Source organism: Erythrolamprus reginae, chromosome Z, assembly GCF_031021105.1.
Source record: "Erythrolamprus reginae isolate rEryReg1 chromosome Z, rEryReg1.hap1, whole genome shotgun sequence".
Taxonomy (NCBI): domain Eukaryota; kingdom Metazoa; phylum Chordata; class Lepidosauria; order Squamata; family Dipsadidae; genus Erythrolamprus; species Erythrolamprus reginae.
Window position 1 is genome coordinate 1731514 of NC_091963.1, and position 17952 is coordinate 1749465.

General features: G+C 49.6%; 2 protein-coding genes across 2 annotated transcripts; one reads left to right on the forward strand and one right to left on the reverse strand.

Moving 5' to 3' along the window:
- Nucleotides 1–1487: 1487 nt before the first annotated feature.
- Nucleotides 1488–16511, forward strand: LOC139153122 (zinc finger protein 667-like). The gene is made up of 4 exons (XM_070726709.1): nt 1488–1595; nt 4021–4156; nt 4878–4967; nt 16115–16511. Exons 1-4 carry the CDS (start codon nt 1578–1580, stop codon nt 16171–16173), a joined length of 303 nt encoding a protein of 100 aa, XP_070582810.1. The 5' UTR covers nt 1488–1577; the 3' UTR covers nt 16174–16511.
- Nucleotides 8183–17500, reverse strand: LOC139153121 (uncharacterized). The gene is made up of 3 exons (XM_070726708.1): nt 17241–17500; nt 11848–12052; nt 8183–9840 (listed from the first exon to the last, which is right to left on the reverse strand). Exons 2-3 carry the CDS (start codon nt 12008–12010, stop codon nt 8780–8782), a joined length of 1224 nt encoding a protein of 407 aa, XP_070582809.1. The 5' UTR covers nt 12011–12052; nt 17241–17500; the 3' UTR covers nt 8183–8779.
- Between the last annotated feature and the right edge of the window lie 452 nt (nt 17501–17952).

Here is a 17952-nt window from a genome sequence, read left to right on the forward strand (position 1 = left end):
ATACATATACATGCACATTATACATATACTTGCCTATGTATACATTATACACACACATGCAGTATTTAGTTCATTAATATTGAACAGATGATGGGTAATAGATCAATATTAGATAAAGGGATAAAAGAAGGATTGGGAGTGAAACGAATGCAGCCTTCCAATCCCTGAGGGGCTGCCACGAAGGTATAGGGAGTCAATCTGTTCTCCAAAGCCCCTGAGGGCAGAACAAGAACCAATGGATGGAAACTAAACAAGGAGAGAAGCAACCTAGAACCAAGCAGAACCTTCCTGACAGTCAAAATAATTGACCAGTGGAACAGCCTGCCACCAGAGGTCATGAATGCTCCAACACTGGAGGTTTTTAAGAAGATGTTGGATAACCCTCTGTCTGAAGTGGTGTAGGTTTTCCTGCCTAAGCAGGGGGTTGGACTAGAAGACCTCCAAGGTCCCTCCCATCTATTCTATTCTATTCTGTTCTGTTCTGCTCTCCTCTCCTCTCTTCTAGCCTAGCCTAATTCTACAAACATAGAAACATAGAAGATTGACGGCAGAAAAAGACCTCCTGGTCCATCAAGTCTGTCCTTATACTATTTCCTGTATTTTATCATAGGATGGATGGATGTTTATCCCAGGCATGTTTAAATTCAGTTACTGTGGATTTATCTACCACGTCTGCTGGAAGTTTCTTCCAAGCATCTACTACTCTTTCAATCAAATAATACTTTCTCACGTTGCTTCTGATCTTTCCCCCAACTCACCTCAGATTGTGTCCCCTTGTTCTTGTGTTCACTTTCCTATTAAAAACACTTCCCTCCTGGACCTTATTTGACCCTTTAACGGATTTAAATGTTTCAATCATGTCCCCCCTTTTCCTTCTGTCCTCCAGACTCTACAGATGGAGTTCATGAAGTCTTTCCTGAGAAGTATTGTATTGTATTGTATTCTATTCTCTATTCTTTATTCTATTCTCTATATTCTATTCTCAATTCTTAATTCTATTCTATTTTCTATTCTATTCTATTCAATTCTTAATTCTAATCTATTTTCTATTCCATTCTATTCAATTCTTAATTCTAATCTATTTTCTATTCCATTCTATTCAATTCTTAATTCTAATCTATTTTCTATTCCATTCTATTCAATTCTTAATTCTAATCTATTTTCTATTCCATTCTATTCAATTCTTAATTCTAATCTATTTTCTATTCCATTCTATTCAGGTCCCTTTCAACTCTGTTGTTTGCTTTATTGGATAATGGGTGATAAAGATTCATCATATTTAAAAGAGACGTAGAATGACCCATGAGACCCATTCAGAACAAGTCAAACCTGGGCTGCCCAGCCCCGTCTCCACGTTACCTCCACCCGGAGCCTTCGCCCATTGTGGCCAAGCCCCGTCGGAACTCAGACGCGGGTTGCAAAGACGCGAGTTCGCAGCCGGGGCCGTGGGGGGGGGGCGCCTCCGGGGCTGGTGAATATAAAGGCGAGGCGACTCCTGGCGGGACCCGATCCCCCAGCAGCGTCCACCCGCGGAGCCTCGTCCCTTCCCGCCCCTCGAGGTCCGGAGCAAGGTCGGGATGGGCAACGGCGGAGAGGTAGGGGGGCTCGACGGGGCTCCCGGGCAGGGGTGGCGGGGCGCCCGCTTGCACAGGGACCGGCGGCCAGGGGGAAACGGGGCGGTGCAAAGCGGGGGAGGCGGCCCGGGTCTCGACCTCGCGCTTCTTCCCGCCCCTTGGGCTATTTCCCGTCCCCGGGGGTCCACAGGTGGGGACGGGGTGGACGGGAGACCACCCGGCGATGGGGACAGGGTTTTCCCCGAAGAGACTCGGGAGCCAAGCTCTTGGCAGCGCTACTCACGTTTTACTCTTCGCAGCTCAGCACGTGCGAGAGGCTGAACTGGGACGTGTAACTTTCATCCCGCGTTTTCTTTCTTTAAACGCATTTTACGTTGTGTATTTTCCTTTTTTAAATGCCCCCCCCCCCGCTCTCTCCCCCTAAGGCGCCTGGGGGCAGTTTACAGGTTCTGGCTTAATTTTTCCTCCCCATATACTGTATTTCTTCTCTGCGACTGACTCACAATTCAAATCAGTTATTCCATGAAATTTCTATTCTCTTTCTACCTTTCAATTTTTCCTTTATTTTAAGCTCTTGTGCTGCCATAAAGTGACACTGGATGAGTTAGAAATTATTAATATCAATAGCATTTAGATTTTTATACCCCCTTCATTGGTCCTATTCCAGCCCTTACAGAATCCACATATTTATCCCCAACAATCTGGGTCCTCATTTGACCCACCTGGGAAGGAGGGAAGGCTGAGTCAACCTTGAGCCCGTGGGGAGATCTGAACTGCTAGTCCTTCCTTCCTTCCTTCCTTCCTCTCACTCTCTCTTTCTCTTCCTCCCCCCTCCCTTCCTTCTTCTCTCTCTCTCTTCCTTCTTTCTTTCTTTCCTTCCTCTCTCTCTTTCTCTTCCTCCCTCCCTCCCTCTCTCTCTCCCTTCCTTCCTTCCTTCCTCTCACTCTCTTTCTCTTCCTCCCTCCCTTCGTCTCTCTCTCTTCCTTCTTTCTTTCTTTCCTTCCTTCCTTCCTCTCACTCTTTCTCTTTCTTCCTCTCTCCCTTCCTCTCCCTCTTTCTCTCTCTTCCTTCGTTCCTCCCTCCCTCCCTTCCTTCCTCTCTCTCTTTTTTTCTCTCCCTCTCTCTCTCTCTTCCTTCATTCTTTCATTCATTTATTCATTCATTCAATTTTTTAATGCCGCCCTTCTCCTTAGATTCAAGGCGGCTTACAACATGTTAGCAAGAGCACTTTTTAAACTCAGAGCCGGCCTATTGCCCCCACAATCCGGGTCCTCATCTGAGTCCAACTTCTCCTTTGACTTTGCTTGTCTGGAGGTCGCAAAGGGGAGTTCCATGACCTCGGGACATGGCAATCGTCGTAAGTCAGTGGACAAGCTCTGAATATTAATCACGTGATCCTGAGGAGGCTGCAAAGGTTGTAAGTGTGAATAATGGTCATGACTTTTTTCAGTGGACGGTCGCTAAACAAGTTGTTGTAAGTTGAGAACTATATATATATATATACCAGGGTGATCCAACAGAAAAAACATATAGCCCTTCCCTGGTACAAAGCTGAAGGGATCAGATCTGGTGGCCTAGAGGTTAATTCTCTGCCTTACAAGGCAGAAGCCCCAGGATCAAATCCCAATAAGGGTATGGCTAGCGGATGAGGCCAGAATAAGTCCGAAATAGCGTTATCCTAATCTCCCTTAATTTTAAAAATTCAGCAAAAACGTGATATATACATACACACACACACACACACACACACACACACACACACACAAATTCATACATACACAAACAGTACTGGGGAAAAAAGGAACACTTATAACAACAGATTATAATTCCAAGTAAATCAAACTTCTGTGAAATTAAACTGTCCAGTTAGGAAGCAACAGTGATTGACACTCAATTTCACCTGCTGTTGTGCAAATGGAATGTTCAATGAGAATATTTCATTCCTTCAGATCCAGGATGTGTTGCATTCTGGGAGATGAAGTCCCCACCTCTTAAAGGTGCAGCTACTCTAGTCCTCCACTTACGAATCTTCATTTTAGTGGCCATTCAACATTTGCTTTGTTCCTACGGAACCTTGTGCCTGTTTAAGCCTCATTCACACAACCAATTAGAACGAGGCTTGAGTTGGCGCAAAAACCTTCCGCCAAGTAACCAGGTTTCAGGGCGTGTGTGTGAACCCTCCTTCAGGCCACTTTGCAAGGAAGCAGAGTGAGTGGTGGGTGCTGTGCCCTCAGCCTCCTTAACCCGGGTTCCAACCTTTGCATGTGTGAAGGGACCCCAAGAGCTGACCCAGAGCTGATGACGTTTCAGCCAAGTTGACTTAAGCTTAAATTTGAAGACCAGACATTGATTCTCTCTTCCTGTCTCCTCTCCATCCTCCTTTCCCCCCCACCCCCAACCCCAAAAACTATCGGGGAGGAGAACCAACCTGTGTTTCCCCTTGGAGGAGTCCATGGTGGTGACTTTCGATGACGTCATGATCCACTTCTCGCGGGAAGAGTGGCAGTTGCTCACCGAAGACCAGAAGCAGCTGTACTGGGAGATGCTGAGAGACAACTACCAGTCTCTGGTTTTCGTTGGTGGTGAGCAGTTTTGATCAGGGGGCTCAGGGTCCGGGGTGGCCGGAGGGTCCATAGGAGCATGGGAACTGCGTTCGAGTCCTGCTCGGCCACAGAAGAGGCTTCTGGAAAGGACTTCCTCTGTCTTGCACCGGCCAACCTGGCAGGGTTGTTGTTTGGGATGAAGAGGAATGGAGAAAGGGGGCTTGAAAAGGGGGGTTGGGATGAAACTGACCAATCCTTTGAACAGCCCGTCCATCAAGATGCCATTTTTGAGAGCTTAACTATTTAACACCCTCTCATCTTGCTTTCCTACCTGGGAATGTGGGACAGTGGGTGAAAGGCAGGGAATTCTGGGAGTTGAAGTCCAGAGTGGGGGAATTCTGGGAGTTGAAGTCCAGAGTGGGGGAATTCTGGGAGCTGAAGTCCAGAGTGGGGGAATTCTGGGAGCTGAAGTCCAGAGTGGGGGAATTCTGGGAGTTGAAGTCCAGAGTGGGGGAATTCTGGGAGTTGAAGTCCAGAGTGGGGGAATTCTGGGAGTTGAAGTCCAGGGTGGGGGAATTCTGGGAATTGAAGTCCAGGGTGGGGGAATTCTGGGAGTCGAAGTCCAAGCATGCTGGATGGAGAGTTCTAGGTATTGAAATCCAGGCTTGTTGGCTGGAGGATTCTGGGAGCTGACGTCCAGACAACCCTGAGACGGAGGAACGATGGAGCATTTTCTCTAACCTGCTTGTTTTCTTTCAAGGAAGATGCCCAACAGAAAAAATAGGAGAGTTAATCCTCATCACATTGTGCAGACATTTAGGAGACCCTCTTCCTGACACCCTTTCTATTGGTGAGTGAAACTAAATGTAAACTGGTTGCTGCTTCCCTAATTCCATCTTTTCCGATTTTCCGCCTTCTGGAGTCGTGAACTACAACTCCCATCATCTCCGGGGTGAGAGCGTCAGAGTCCTGCAGGCACAGAACATGGGGCCCTTTGTGGTGGTCTGCCTACTTTGGGGAAACGCCCTTTGAACGGAGTGGGGGAAATTTAACAAACGCATTTTTCGGAGTATAAGACGCAGCTTGGTTTTTTTGGGGAGGAAAATAGTGGGGAAAGAATCTGCGTGCCAGGTATTCATCTGGCCAGCGTCCTTAGTCTGGTCAGCTCCAGCACATGATTTGATCCCCTGGTCAGGGCTTTAAAAAAGACTCTATTGGGAGAGAGTAACCATGAAAGAGCTTGCAAGCCAGAAAGAGCTGGGAACATCGTTAGCAGCTGGGAAGAAACATTTGGAGCAAGTAGAGAAATGGAAAAAACCCTGCAAAGACTTAGGGCTTGGAAAACATTCTTCTTTGCAGAGAGGAACAATGAAAGAGCCTGCAAGGAGGTAAGTGCTGGGAAGACCGTTAGCACCTGGTTAGAGCTAGAAAGAAACTTATTCAGAGCAAGTTAGAACAATGAAAAAACTCCTGCAAAGACTTAAGGCTTGGAAAACATTCTCCAGAGAGAAAAAGAATGAAAGAGCCTGCACGAATCCCAGCGACCGATAAGGTCCCAGAGTTGGCCTTCTCCGGGTCCCGTCGACTAAACAATGTCTGGTGGGCCCCAGGGGAAGAGCCTTCTCTGTGGCGGCCCCAGCCCCCTGGAATCAACTCCCAGCAGAGATCAGAACTGCCCCCACCTTCCTTGCCTTTCGTAAGCTATTGAAGACCCACCTATGTCGTCAGGCATGGGGAAATTAAAATACCCCTGGGCTTATATTGTTTATGTACGGCATGATTGTGTTGCATGGTTTTAATAATGGGTTTTTAGATGTCTTTTAATATATTGGAATTGTCACATTGTTGTTCTTGTTGTGAGCTGCTCCGAGTCTCCGGAGAGGGGCGGCATACAAATCTAATTAATAATAATGATGAAAATGATAATAATAATAATAAAAGGTAAGGGCTGGGAAGATCGTTAACGGCTAGTTAGGGCTGGGGGGGAAAAACCTACATCCAGAGTATATGACACACCCAAGTTTTGAGCCTCTTTTAGGGAGGAAAAAAATGCATCAATTCCCATAATTCCCCTGGCAGCTATGGATTATGGGAGTTGAAGTCCACCTAGCTTCTGGTGGCCCCATTGAGAAATATTGCTTTGTGACAGGGGTCCCCAAACTTGGCAACTTTTTTGGACGGAGACTCACAGAATTCTCCAGCCAACAAGTCTTAAAAGGTTGCCAAATTTAGAGACCTTTGCTCTGAGAAATCCACAATTAGACTCAAGCAGATATAGAGAACTGATTTTATTTTACTTCAGCCCACCCGAATCCTCCTCCTACACCCCCCCTCAAGGCCCCTCCCCCAAAGCCTAAATTTAAGGTCTATTTTGACTATACTACGATGCATAAAAAAGTTGTTTAAAAAAACATTATTTTCATAGTTTATTTATTTTTATTTTATTTATTTATTAGATTTGTATGCCGCCCCTCTCTGTAGACTCGGGGCGGCTAACAACAATAATGAAACAACATATAACAAATCTAATATTTAAAATAATTAAAAGACCCTTATTTAAAAAAACATACAAATATACCATGCATAAATTGTATAGACCTAGGGGGAAGGGAATATCTCAATTCCCCCATGCCTGACGACAGAGGTGGGTTTTAAGGAGCTTACGAAAGGCGAGGAGGGTGGGGGCAATTCTGATCTCTGGGGGGAGTTGGTTCAAGTTGGTTCCAGTTGACTTCTAAATAATTTTCTTCATCTTGGATGAACTGCAAACAAAGGTTTTTTGATGAATTTGAAATGTCAGTTCATTGCAATGTAAATTTAATGAATTGTCAATAAAGTCCTTCAGCTGCGTGTATGAATTCCAAATTCCTCAACTTACGACCACAAGCGAGCCCAAAATTTTCGTTGCTAAGCGAGACAGTGCTGTTTTGTGAAGTTTGTTTTGTTGACCGTTGTTAAGCGAATCACTGCGGTTTTCAAGTTAGTCTCATGGTTCTTAAGTAAACCTGCCTTGCCCATTGAGTTTGCTGGGCAGCAGGTCACAAAAGAGGGTCACGTAACTCTGACTTATAGCAACTGTCATAAATATGAACCAGTTGGCAAAGCAGATTTAAATTTTAGACCATCCCTAAGCAAATGGTGGCTATGTGGAGAGCTGCCTGTATTTGTTGGCCACAACTTTCCTTAGAATAATTTATTTTTCAGGCACAAATGATAGAAATGTCCTAGAATCCTTGAGATCATCGTCACCCCCTTTAATCCCGGCCATCTGGGGCTTTTCTGGGCTGCCAGAGGAGCCTTTTGGTGGTGCTTAAGGAGGCTTTGGCAGCCCAGAGGGAACGGAGCGTTTTCCTTTCTCTGGGCGTTTGGAGAGGGAATAAACCTCGGCCAGCGCCCAGAGAAAAGAAACACTCCTTTCGCTCTGGTCAGCGACTGTCCTCCAACTCCACCCACCCAAATTCTGACCTTTTATTTCTTTCCTAATAGGTTTGCACACATTATTTGCTTTTACATTGATTCCTATGGGAAAAATTGCTTCTTCTTACAAACTTTTCTAGCTTAACAACCTGGTCACGGAACGAATTAAGTTCTTAAGTAGAGGTACCACTGTATTATTTCAACCTTGTTAAGTATCATCAGACAGATATACCCTTACTGGGATTTGAACCTGTAGCCTTCTGCATGAAAGGCAGGACATTAACCTCTAAGCCACAAGCTCATCTCCGAATCAGCCTTTTTACCAGGTTGGTTGTTTTTCTGTGGAAATAACCCTGGTATTCCCAAACGTAGGAAAGCTTGAAATATATCCATACTACTCTCCATTTTCATTATCAGCAAATCAGACACAAACACATACACACCATTTCTGAGACAAACGGAATAGTGGATCTGTTCGGAGGGACACTTTTTGCACCGACACGCCTATCTATGCGTGCCCACCTGTGCCATGTCTTCTCACGCTTTATTTGACCGGCGGATGTTTACGATGTCTTCACGGACTCACAGAGGACAAAATTACCAGATGTGCAAAGCACGTCACCCTGCAGCCACCTTTGAAACCAGCGGTTTTGGGATAAAACTGACTTTATTGATATAGTCCTCGACTTACGACCACAACGGTGCCCAAATTTCCCCAGGTGCGCAGGAGTGTCAGGTGTGCCTTGCCCCACTTTGCGACCTTTCCACCGTCGTTACATGAATGGCTGCAGTTGCGAGTGACATGGCTGTGAAGCAAATCTGGCTTCTTCCCCCGGTGAATTGGTTTGACCAAAAGGGGAATCTCCATCATCCTGGGACCCGGCGACTGTCTCAAGTCCACGTCAGTTGCCAAGTGTGACTACAGGCAACGGCCGCTAAGTGTGAAGAATGGCCGGGAGTCACTTTGTTTCAGAGTTGTGGTGATTTTGAACAGCCGGTGAAGGAATGGTTGTAAGTCGAGGACTTCCTGTACAGAAGAACAGCGTCCATGGGCGCGCAGATCGTACATCGATGGCCGCGCGTACTTATTCACCCCATGTTATCAAAAAAAGCATAACACATTCGCACCACGTGTTGTGATCCTAAGTGAGGAAACAGACCCCAGCGACTTTCTGGGTGTTCGGGGCGTAAGGCTGGGTCCTCACCCACGACACGCCCGTTAATCCTGGGGTTTGCACGTCTTACCTATCTGTTGTTCGCCAACAACCTTTTTTGACGGGTCATGGACCCTCGTGGACGCCCCCTGCCCCGCCGGGAGATACCCTGAGGGCTCCTCAGCCCAATACCCCTCTCTCCCCGCCCACCGTTCATCAAAGACGCCGCCGCGGGAAAGGAGGTAGAACAGTGGGACATGCCGGAGTAGAACAGCGGGATGTGTTCGGACGAAAGCTTGGTAAGGGACACCTGGGGTTTCAGACACAGGCATGGCGAGGCGAGCTCCGTGCTGGTTTGTGAAGCCCGCTCCTGGCGGGAGGCCGCCCGCTCCTGCCGCAAAGACCGCAGCTCGTCGCGGATCTCGGTGAGGACATTCAACAGCTGCACCTGGAGGTCCCTGTCTCTCGCCCGCTCCTCCCGTTGCTGGGTTCGTTCCTCTTGCCACACGGTTAGCTCGTGGTGGTAGAGCTGGTCCCACTGCTCTTCCATCTCCATTAAGCGATGGAGGGTGGTCCTGCAAGGCTCCTGGAGGTTCTTCCCCGGGCGGGAGCCCCCGATTCCCCGCGGCAAGGAGTGCGAAGGAGACACCCCGTCCGCAGAAGGCGATACAGGAGGCAGGGACTCATCTGTTAGAGTTCCCGTGCCGAGCGGAGATACGGACAGCGGCTGCTGTTGCTGCTGCTCTTCATACGGCTGCTTCTCCCATGCCGGACCCATCAGTCCCCGTGCGAAGGAACCTAGATCGGTATTGCTGGGCTCCGACTCTTCCTCCTCTCTCTGGGGTCCCAGGACTGGAAGGTCGGCACCCCTGTTGTGACCCCACTTAGAGTGACCCGCCGCCCGAGTAAGCGTGTCCTCTGGCTCGGAGGCAGGCGATCCCTGAGAACGGCAGCGATGGAGGAGCATGGCCTGCCGGTTGGAGAAATTCCGGCCTTCCTTGGCCGAGAGCCGCGGATCGAGACCCTCACCGAGACCCCCGTCAGGGTCTTCCTCATCCTCCTCTTCGGAATTGTAGGAAACCAGGGAGTCGCTTCTCAGTGGGGGAGGAGCAGTTGACGTTTCGGGAATCTGGAGCTCTGGACCAGAGTCAGCTGGAGGAGAGAAGGGAACAAGGTTGACCTGTGGCTCCCATCCCAGGGAACAGTGAGTTTGAATCCCACCTTAGGCAAAAGCAAATGGGTGACAATGAGCCAGTCACCGGGAGATGGTGAATTCTAGTCCCACTTTATGCGTCAAAGCTGCCTAGGTGACTTTGGGCCCATCACCAGAGATAATGAGTTCTAGTTGGCGGGCCAATGAATTACTAGGAGACTGAGAGTTCTAGTCTCACCCTAGGTATGAGAACTGGCCAATGACTTTGGGCCAATCACTAGGAGACAGTGAGTTCTAGTCTCAACTTGGGTATGAGAACTGGACTTTGAGCCAATCACTAGGAGACTGAGAGTTCTAGTCCCGCCTCGGTTATGAAAACTGGCCAATGACTTTGGGCCAATCACTAGGAGACAGTGAGTTCTGGTCTCACCCTAGGTATGAGAACCGGCCCAATGACTTTGGGCCAATCACTAGGAGACAGTGAGTTCTAGTCCCGCCTAAGTTATGAAAACTGGCCAATGACTTTGGGCCAATAACTAGGAGATAGTGAGTTCTAGTCTCAACTTGGGTATGAGAACTGGACTTTGAGCCAATCACTAGGGGACGGTGAATTCTAGTCCCACCTTAAGCATGAAACCTGGCTGGGTGACTTTGGGCCAATCCCTCTATCTCAGTCAACCCACCTCACAGGGCTGTTGTTGTGGGGAAAATCAGGGGTAAGTTGTGTTGGATTTGTTGTCAAAAAATAATAATAGACGAATAAGTAAATTAAACCTCTCTACTTTGGTCTCACAGTCTCTGAGCATAACTTTGAACGATCCGCTAAACAGCTGTAAATCAAGGACCGGCTGTATGTCATCGCCATCCTCACTTTAACGCAGTGCTTCTCAAATAGTGGGACGCGGAGCAATGCCGGGGGGGGGGGGGGTTGCGTGTGACCCCGGGGAACCTGCTTTTGGGGGGGGGTATTTGATACTTGTACCCGTATCTCCGTCGCGTTCCTCGGTGTTGTGTCCAGGGAAAGTTTGTGTTCTTAAAGAAAACATCTTGCGAGTTCAATCAAACTTCTCGAACTTCCGAGATGTTCTAAAGGAAAACGTCTCTGTGACCTGTGTTGGTCATCACCTACAAAGTCCCACGTGGCCCAGGGCTATAATATCTAGACATGGTCAGCCGGACCAGGGTTAGGCAAAGTTGGCTCTTCTATGCCATGTGGACTTCAACTCCCAGAATTCCTGAGCTAGCAGGATTGGCTCAGGAATTCTGGGAGATGAAGTCCACAAGTCATAGAAGAGCCAACTTGATCTACCTCCAAACTAGACAATGTCGCTTGGTGGGGACTAGGGGAAGAGCCTTCTCTGGGGGGACCCCGGCCCTCTGGAATCAGCTCCCCCCAGAGATTCGCACTGTCCCCCCATCACCTTTGTGGTGGACGGTCTAGGCCAGTGGTGGCGAACCTATGACACGGATGCCACAGGTGGCACACGGAGCCACATCTGCTGTCATGCGAGCCGTTGCCTTAACTCAGCTCCCGCATAGACATGCTAATTTTCAGCCTTAGGAAAGGCCGTTTCCTTCTCCGGACTCAACATCCTTCCCCCACCAATGGACAAACTGGAAGTTTGGAAAAACGTACTTCCGGTTTACCCATTGTGCTGTTTTTTGCACTCCGGACGGTTCGCGAAGCTTCCTGAATCCCCAGAATGCAAGAAACAGCACATGGGCAAACCGGAAGTGCCTTTGCCCAACTTCCGGTTTGCTTGTTGTGCTGTTTTTTGCACTCCGGAAGGCTCTGGGAAGAATTCCTGAGCCAATCGTGCTATCTCAGGAATGCTGGGAGTTGACGTCCACGTGTCATAGAAGAGCCCACTTTGCCTACCCCTGGTCTAAGCCAACCAGTCTAGGTTTCCAACTTTGGCTGCTTTAAAACTTGTGGACTTCAACTCCCAGAATTCCTCAGCCAGCAAAGCTGGTTTAGGCAGCGTCCAGTGGCTTGGAGGACTTACCAGAGCTGTTCTGTTCTTCGCCTCTGCCGTAGTCTCCAATTAATGACCGGTCTGGGCTCCGGACGGTCAGGTCGGGACTGACGAACCCCTCCATTTCTGGCAGAGTGGACGGCTGGCCGTTGGTGTTGATATAAATAGTGCGGTGGCTTTTTGCCGGCTGCATGGGCCCAAACTTCCGTTTGGAGGTTTTCCGGGAAGTGTATCTCTGCAAAACAAGATTACTCAGCGTTTGTGATTTTTCAGGGTATCCACCCTCTTCCCCCACACGCCCACCCCTTTCCAAACCGCTGTTGTTTTGCAACAACCGCATCAATATTTTTGCCTTGCATTTTTCTAACCCGCCTGTAGCAATGCAGGGAGTCCTCGCGAGCAGAATTTCCATGGCTAAGATCAGGCGGTTGTTGAGGGAGTCGGACCCAATGTTGTGGGTTTTTATATTTGTCTCCACGGTTGTGAAGATGGGTCACTGTAGCTGTTACAGTGAATTGTGCGGTCCTTATAGGAATCTGGCACTAATAGCACAATTAGTGTTTGCCGGAGGGAGGCCAGCTAGGAAGTTGGCAAAGGGGACCATGTGATTCCAGGATGAGACAGCAGGGGGCGTGTGCATCAATGTTATGACCTTTGTTTAGCGCCCGTTACAAGTGACTTATGAACAGTCTTCACACACTCTCTCTCTCTCATCTATTACCTCTTTCTCTCTTGCTTTGAGAGGGGAGGGCTCCCACTCCCATAATCCCCCACCCAAGATGCTTTAACCCTGCTGCACTGTTCAAAACCACTATACACTTGTACTGTTTTTGAGTCTGTGTGACTCGAACCAAAAATTCTTTATTTTAAGTGCTTATATTTGGTCAATTTGAAAACCTATTTCCCTTGGAAACTAGGTTGAACATTTCAGCACACAATGAAATGAAAATTGAAATAAAAATAATAATGCTGATTGGTTTATTTTGCTCATAAAAGGCCCCCCCCCGCAATTTTTGTTATTTTTTTTTTCAATTTATAGATAATTTTGCCTGCAAACAACGTACAATTTTACTAAATTTGATGTGGAATTACTAGTTTGAACATTTCTGAACATAATGATATGAAAATTGAACTGAAAAAAAGGGACAAAGCGGTGCCCCAGAAGTGGGAGAGTGGCCGCCATAGTCCGATGGAACCGGGCTTGTCTCCCCCCGCCTGCAAAGAGACTGGTTGGATATGGGAAGCTCACACGCGCAGGGCTTGGAGCCACCGCCAGCTGGTCCCTGTCGCCGCACACGCAGCAGCCGTCGCTTTCCAGGCACCCTGGGCGCAGCTACTCGGCAGGAGACGAGCTGGAAGGGGAGCGAGAGGAGGAGGTGAGGGAGCGGCCCCGGCCCCTGACTGCTTGGCTCCCTGTCTGCTACACGGGTTCCCGAAGCTGCCTCCCATGGTGCTAAGGCGCCTGGCTGAGCAGAGGGCAGTGCCTGGAGGGAAGCGAGGGCCAGGCGGGGAGAGGCAGCACCTGCAGGCTCCTTTGATCCAGGAAGGTTCCCCTGTCCTCACCACCCACAGAGGGAAGCTCCGACCTCGGGGCTCGACGGGGGAGCCCCCAGAGGCAGGAACAGGCTGCGCTTGACCGGGAAGGGCGCAAGTCCGCACCGGAGGAGCGCGGAGGGAGATACTGGAGCGAGCGCGCTGCTCTCGGCCTCCAGCCACCCGCTCGCCTGCCTTCCTGGTCCGCAGCACTTGGACTCTGGCGTTATTCCGGCCAGCCTGAGGTCCTGCAGGAGCGGCAGCAGTCCAACGCATTTGTGCAGCACGCAGAGACATCTCCCTTCTGTCGCCGCCGCTATTCTCAGCCTCAAAGCAGTCACAGCAGCAGAAAGTAAGGCTGGCGGTAAGGGGACCTGCAACGCTCATCCGAGGGGCCACTCTGGAGAGGGACATGGCCAGGCTCGTTGGTTTTTTGGGCCTGGAGCCCTCGGCTTCCACAGGGTCATTGGCAGGTTTGCGCCCGCTTGCCTTCCCTTCGGCCTCAGTTCCTGCTGCCCCATTTCTGGGCTGGGCTCCCGAAAGACAAGGCTGCTCTGCCCCTGCTGCCGACCCCGTAGCCGCGCAGGAAAACTCCCCAGTGTGGCAGAATTGCAGGATGGTGGAAAGCCCCGGCCAGCTCTGACCCCACCGTCAATGCTCCTGCTAGGCGGATCTGGAAAGGAGAACTCATCAGAACATAGGAGTACCAGAGGAACCCGGCCGAATCAGGCCAAAGCCCATCGAGTCCAGCATTCTCTGTCCCACAGTGGCCCCCCAATTGTCCATGGGGGTCTTGAGCAGAAAGAGAAGGCAAAACCCTCCCTTTCTCTTGACCACCAACAAATGGGACTCAAGGGAACCCTGCCTGCCTGAACCAACATAGAGGCTGCACATGGACATCTGTTTCAATAACCACCTATGATACGCTTGGCATCCCTGAATCTGTCTAATCCTGCCTTGAAGCTATCCAGGCTGACAGCTGTCACAAGCTCTTCTGGAAGGGAATTCCATCAACCAAGGACCCTCTGGGTGAAGAAGAAACATTTTTCTTGATTTGTCCTCACTTTCTTACCTGTGACCTTTAGGGAGTGTCCCCTCGCCCTGGTATTGTGTGATAGAGAAAAGAATTTTTCTCTATCCACCTTTTCTATCCCGTGCATGATTTTATAACCTTCGATCAAGTCACCCCTTAAAACGCCGTCTTTCAAGGCTGAAGAGACCAAGGCGTTGCAACCTGGTATCATAAGGGAGGGGCTCCATTTCCTTGATCATTCTTGTTGCCCTTTTTTGCACCTTCTCCAGTCCCATTCTATCCTCCTTGAGGTGCCGTGACCAGAACTGTACACAGGACTCCAAGTGTGGTCTCACCATCGATTTGTACAGAACTCCTCGGGAAGGGCTCCGTCGGTCTATGTGCCCAGACCAGAGGGGTGTGTGTGTAAGAGAGAGAGAGAGAGAGAGAAAGAAAGGAAAGAAGGAAGGAAGGAAAGAAAAAAGAAAGGAAGGAAAAAAGGGAAAGAGAAAGACAGAAAGGAAAGAGAGACAGACAGGCAGAAAGAAAGAGGAAGGGGGAGTAAGAGAGAAAGAAAGCAAGAGAGAGAAAAAGAGTGAGAGAGGGATAGAGAAAGAAAGAGGGAGAGATAGAGAGAGAGAGGGAAAGAGAAAGAGTGAGATACAAAGAGGGAGAGATAGAGTGAGAGGAAGAGAGAAGAGAGAAAGAAAGAAAGAAAGAGGGACAAATAGAGAGGGAGATAGAGAGAAAGAGGGAGAGAGGGAGAGAAAGAGTGAGTGATTAAGAGAGGAGAGAAAGAAAGCAAGAGAGAAAGAAAACCAGGGGGAGAGGGAGAGAGAAAGAAAGAGGGAGAGATGGAAAGAGAGGGAGAGATAGAGGGAGTGAGAAAGAAAGAAAGCAAGAGAGAGAAAGAGAGTATGTGAGAGAGGGAGAGAAAGGAAGAGGGAGAGAAAGGGAGATAGAGAAAGAGAAAGAAAGAGGGAGAGATAGAGAGGGAGAGAGAAGGAAGAGAGAGAGATGGAAAGGGAGGGAGAGAGAGAGAAAAAGAGGAAGAGAAAAATGAGAAAATGATGGAGGGAAAGAACGAGGGAGGGGAAAATGAAAGAAATGAGAGAAGGAAAAAACGGAGAGGGAAGAGAGAAATGGAGAGGAAGGAGGGAGGGAGGGAAGGAAGGAGAAATGGAGGGAGTTTGTTGATTTAAGTTTAAATTTACTAATTAATAAAGAAGTATAAATTACTTTATTACTTAATTACTTCTTTATTTTAAATATTGTATTTGTTCCCATTTTGTTTTTTACTTTATGTGCAGTGTGCATAGGGATTTTTTCATAGGGTTTTTTTACAGCCCGGCCCTCCAACAGTCTGAGGGACAGTGAATGGGCCCCCTGGGTAAAAGGTTTGGGGACCCCTGCTTTGGCGCCTGGGAAGGGCGAAACAGAAGCACACTGGGCCAGCAGATTTTGGGAAAGAGACCGTTTCCGGCCTCCAGAGGGCCTCCGGGGAGCAGGGGAAGCTGTTTTCGCCCTCCCCAGGCATTGGATTATGGGTGGGGGCTCCCGGGCATGGGCGATAGAACACACGCACACTTTTTCGGCACCCGAGGGGGAAATAGTTCACCACCTCTGTTCTAAGGCTTAACAACCTTACTTGTACAGGTAGGCCTTTGAGTCTTACAACTATTCATTTAGTGACGGTTCAAAATTACAGCCCTGAAAAAAAATAGCTGAAGACTGGTTTTTGTAACCCTGCAGGTCGCACCACCCTGAGGTCCCATGATTCCCAGCTGGATTCTGGCAAGCAAAGACAATGATGGAAGACGGATTCATGAGGCTGCACAACTCACTTAACAACCATGGCAAAGAGACGCAAAGTCCGGCACGACTGGCTTAACTATGGCTTAAATGATGTTCCGTTATCCTCTCCCAGACTGGGGGATTCTGGGAGTTGTAGTCCAAGCATCTTAAGTTCGGGAACCCCCACCCCCACCGAATTATTTATTTCATTTATTTATTTCCAAACCTTAGGAAAGAAATGTTTTGGAAGTTTCTTTCTTTCTCCCCTTCCCAAGTCACGAAAGGATTTCAGTTGTAAATTCTGGATTTCTGCGCCTCAAAGCTTCAAATATTAAAATTATATATGAAACGCCAGTATTTGAACTGTGATCCGAGCTTCACTTCCAAGCCCTCCGGGGCTTCTTGAAAACGGGGCAAGGAAAAGAAAAGGACGTTTATTCGGAACGAAGCTCGTGTTGTGGGGACCCCACTCCCCCCCCCCCCGCTCCATCCTTTTCCCCGATGCGCAAAGCCACCTCCGGGCCTGACCCCCAAGGCCAAAGGGGGCGAGAAAGCCCCCGTCCACACGCTTGCACGGCGCTGACCCGCATTCCGGGCGCGTGCCCGGGGCTTAGGGCGTGTGAACGCGCCGTGTCCCTTTCCGGCCCTGGCCTCCCCGCGGGAATACAACGAAGAAGGTTTTCGGCTCATGCAAATTGCAAGGTTTTCTTTCCCCGCGTTGCAAAAAACGGGGGGAAAAGAAAGACGGGTGTTTGTGTGTGTGTGTGTCTTGCACCCCCAAATCAAGAGTGGGGGGAACCGGGGCCTTTAAGCCACCCCACCCCCTCCTCGCCCCACCTTCCGCACATCGGGACCGAGGGACAAAGGCCCCGCTTGCAAATGCGCCTCCCGATCCCCGGGGGAAAGACGGCGGCCCCCCAGCCCGGGCAGCCCCCCCCCTCCGTGCAAAACGCGGGGATGGCTGCACTCGGCCCTCCCGGTCAAAGGGGAGCCCCCTTCGGCGCCCCCAAAGCGTTTGGGGGCCGCGGAGGGGCCGGCCCGCCCTTCCGGCCAGAAGGAGAGCTGGCGCCCGCGGGCGCCTTACCTGCTGAGACTGGCCCGGTCGTCCCGCTCTGCGTTGGCGCCTCAGCTATGGGGTCTGAATGGCCGTGGGTCCCCGCCCGCCGAGGAAGAGGAGGCCCCAACAGGCTGCCCGCCCCCCGGCCCTGCCCTCCGTCGGCTTCGAGCGTGGGTGGCGTTGCTGCGCGCCTCCTGCCAGCGCCGGGCAACGGAGGAAGTGGGTGGCGAGGGGAGGTGGGCTGCCCGACTGGTCTTTTGCAAGCGCCCCCTCCCTCTTTGTGCCTCTCCCCCAAAGCATTTGCACAGCGGAGAATCCCTGCAAATGGGGAGGGGGTTGTCTCCGCGCTCAGGAGGAAAGAAGAGAAGAGAAAGGAGGGATGAGAGGAGGGGGAAGAAAGAAGGGAAGGCAAGATAAGAAAAAGGAAGTAAGGGAGGGAAGAAAGAAAAAGGAGTAGAAGAAAGAGAAGGAAAAGAAGAGAGAGAAAGGAGTATAGAAGAAAGATAACAAAGAGAAGGAGGGGGAGAAAAGGAGGAAGAAAGAAGAAAAGGTGAGAAAAAGGAAGGACAAGAATAAAGAGAAGGGAAAATGTGAAAGAAGGGGAAGAGAAGAAAATAGAGAAAACATGGAGGGGAGGGAAGAAGAGAAGAAAAATAAAAATGAAGTAAAGAAGAGAAAAGGAGAAGAGAGAAGGGACAAAGAAGTAGAGAAAAAAACAAAGAGAAGGGAAGAGAAGGAA

Bases quoted from the DNA above. Each gene is read 5' to 3' on its own strand.
- LOC139153122 (XM_070726709.1), top strand. The intron at 4,157-4,877 runs GTGAGCAGTTTT...TTTTCTTTCAAG, and splicing joins GTCTCTGGTTTTCGTTGGTG to GAAGATGCCCAACAGAAAAA. The intron at 4,968-16,114 runs GTGAGTGAAACT...GTAACCCTGCAG, and splicing joins TCCTGACACCCTTTCTATTG to GTCGCACCACCCTGAGGTCC.
- LOC139153121 (XM_070726708.1), bottom strand. From the start codon at position 12,010: ATGCAGCCGGCAAAAAGCCACCGCACTATTTATATCAACACCAACGGC. The intron at 9,841-11,847 runs GTAAGTCCTCCA...TCTCTCCTCCAG, and splicing joins CGAAGAACAGAACAGCTCTG to CTGACTCTGGTCCAGAGCTC.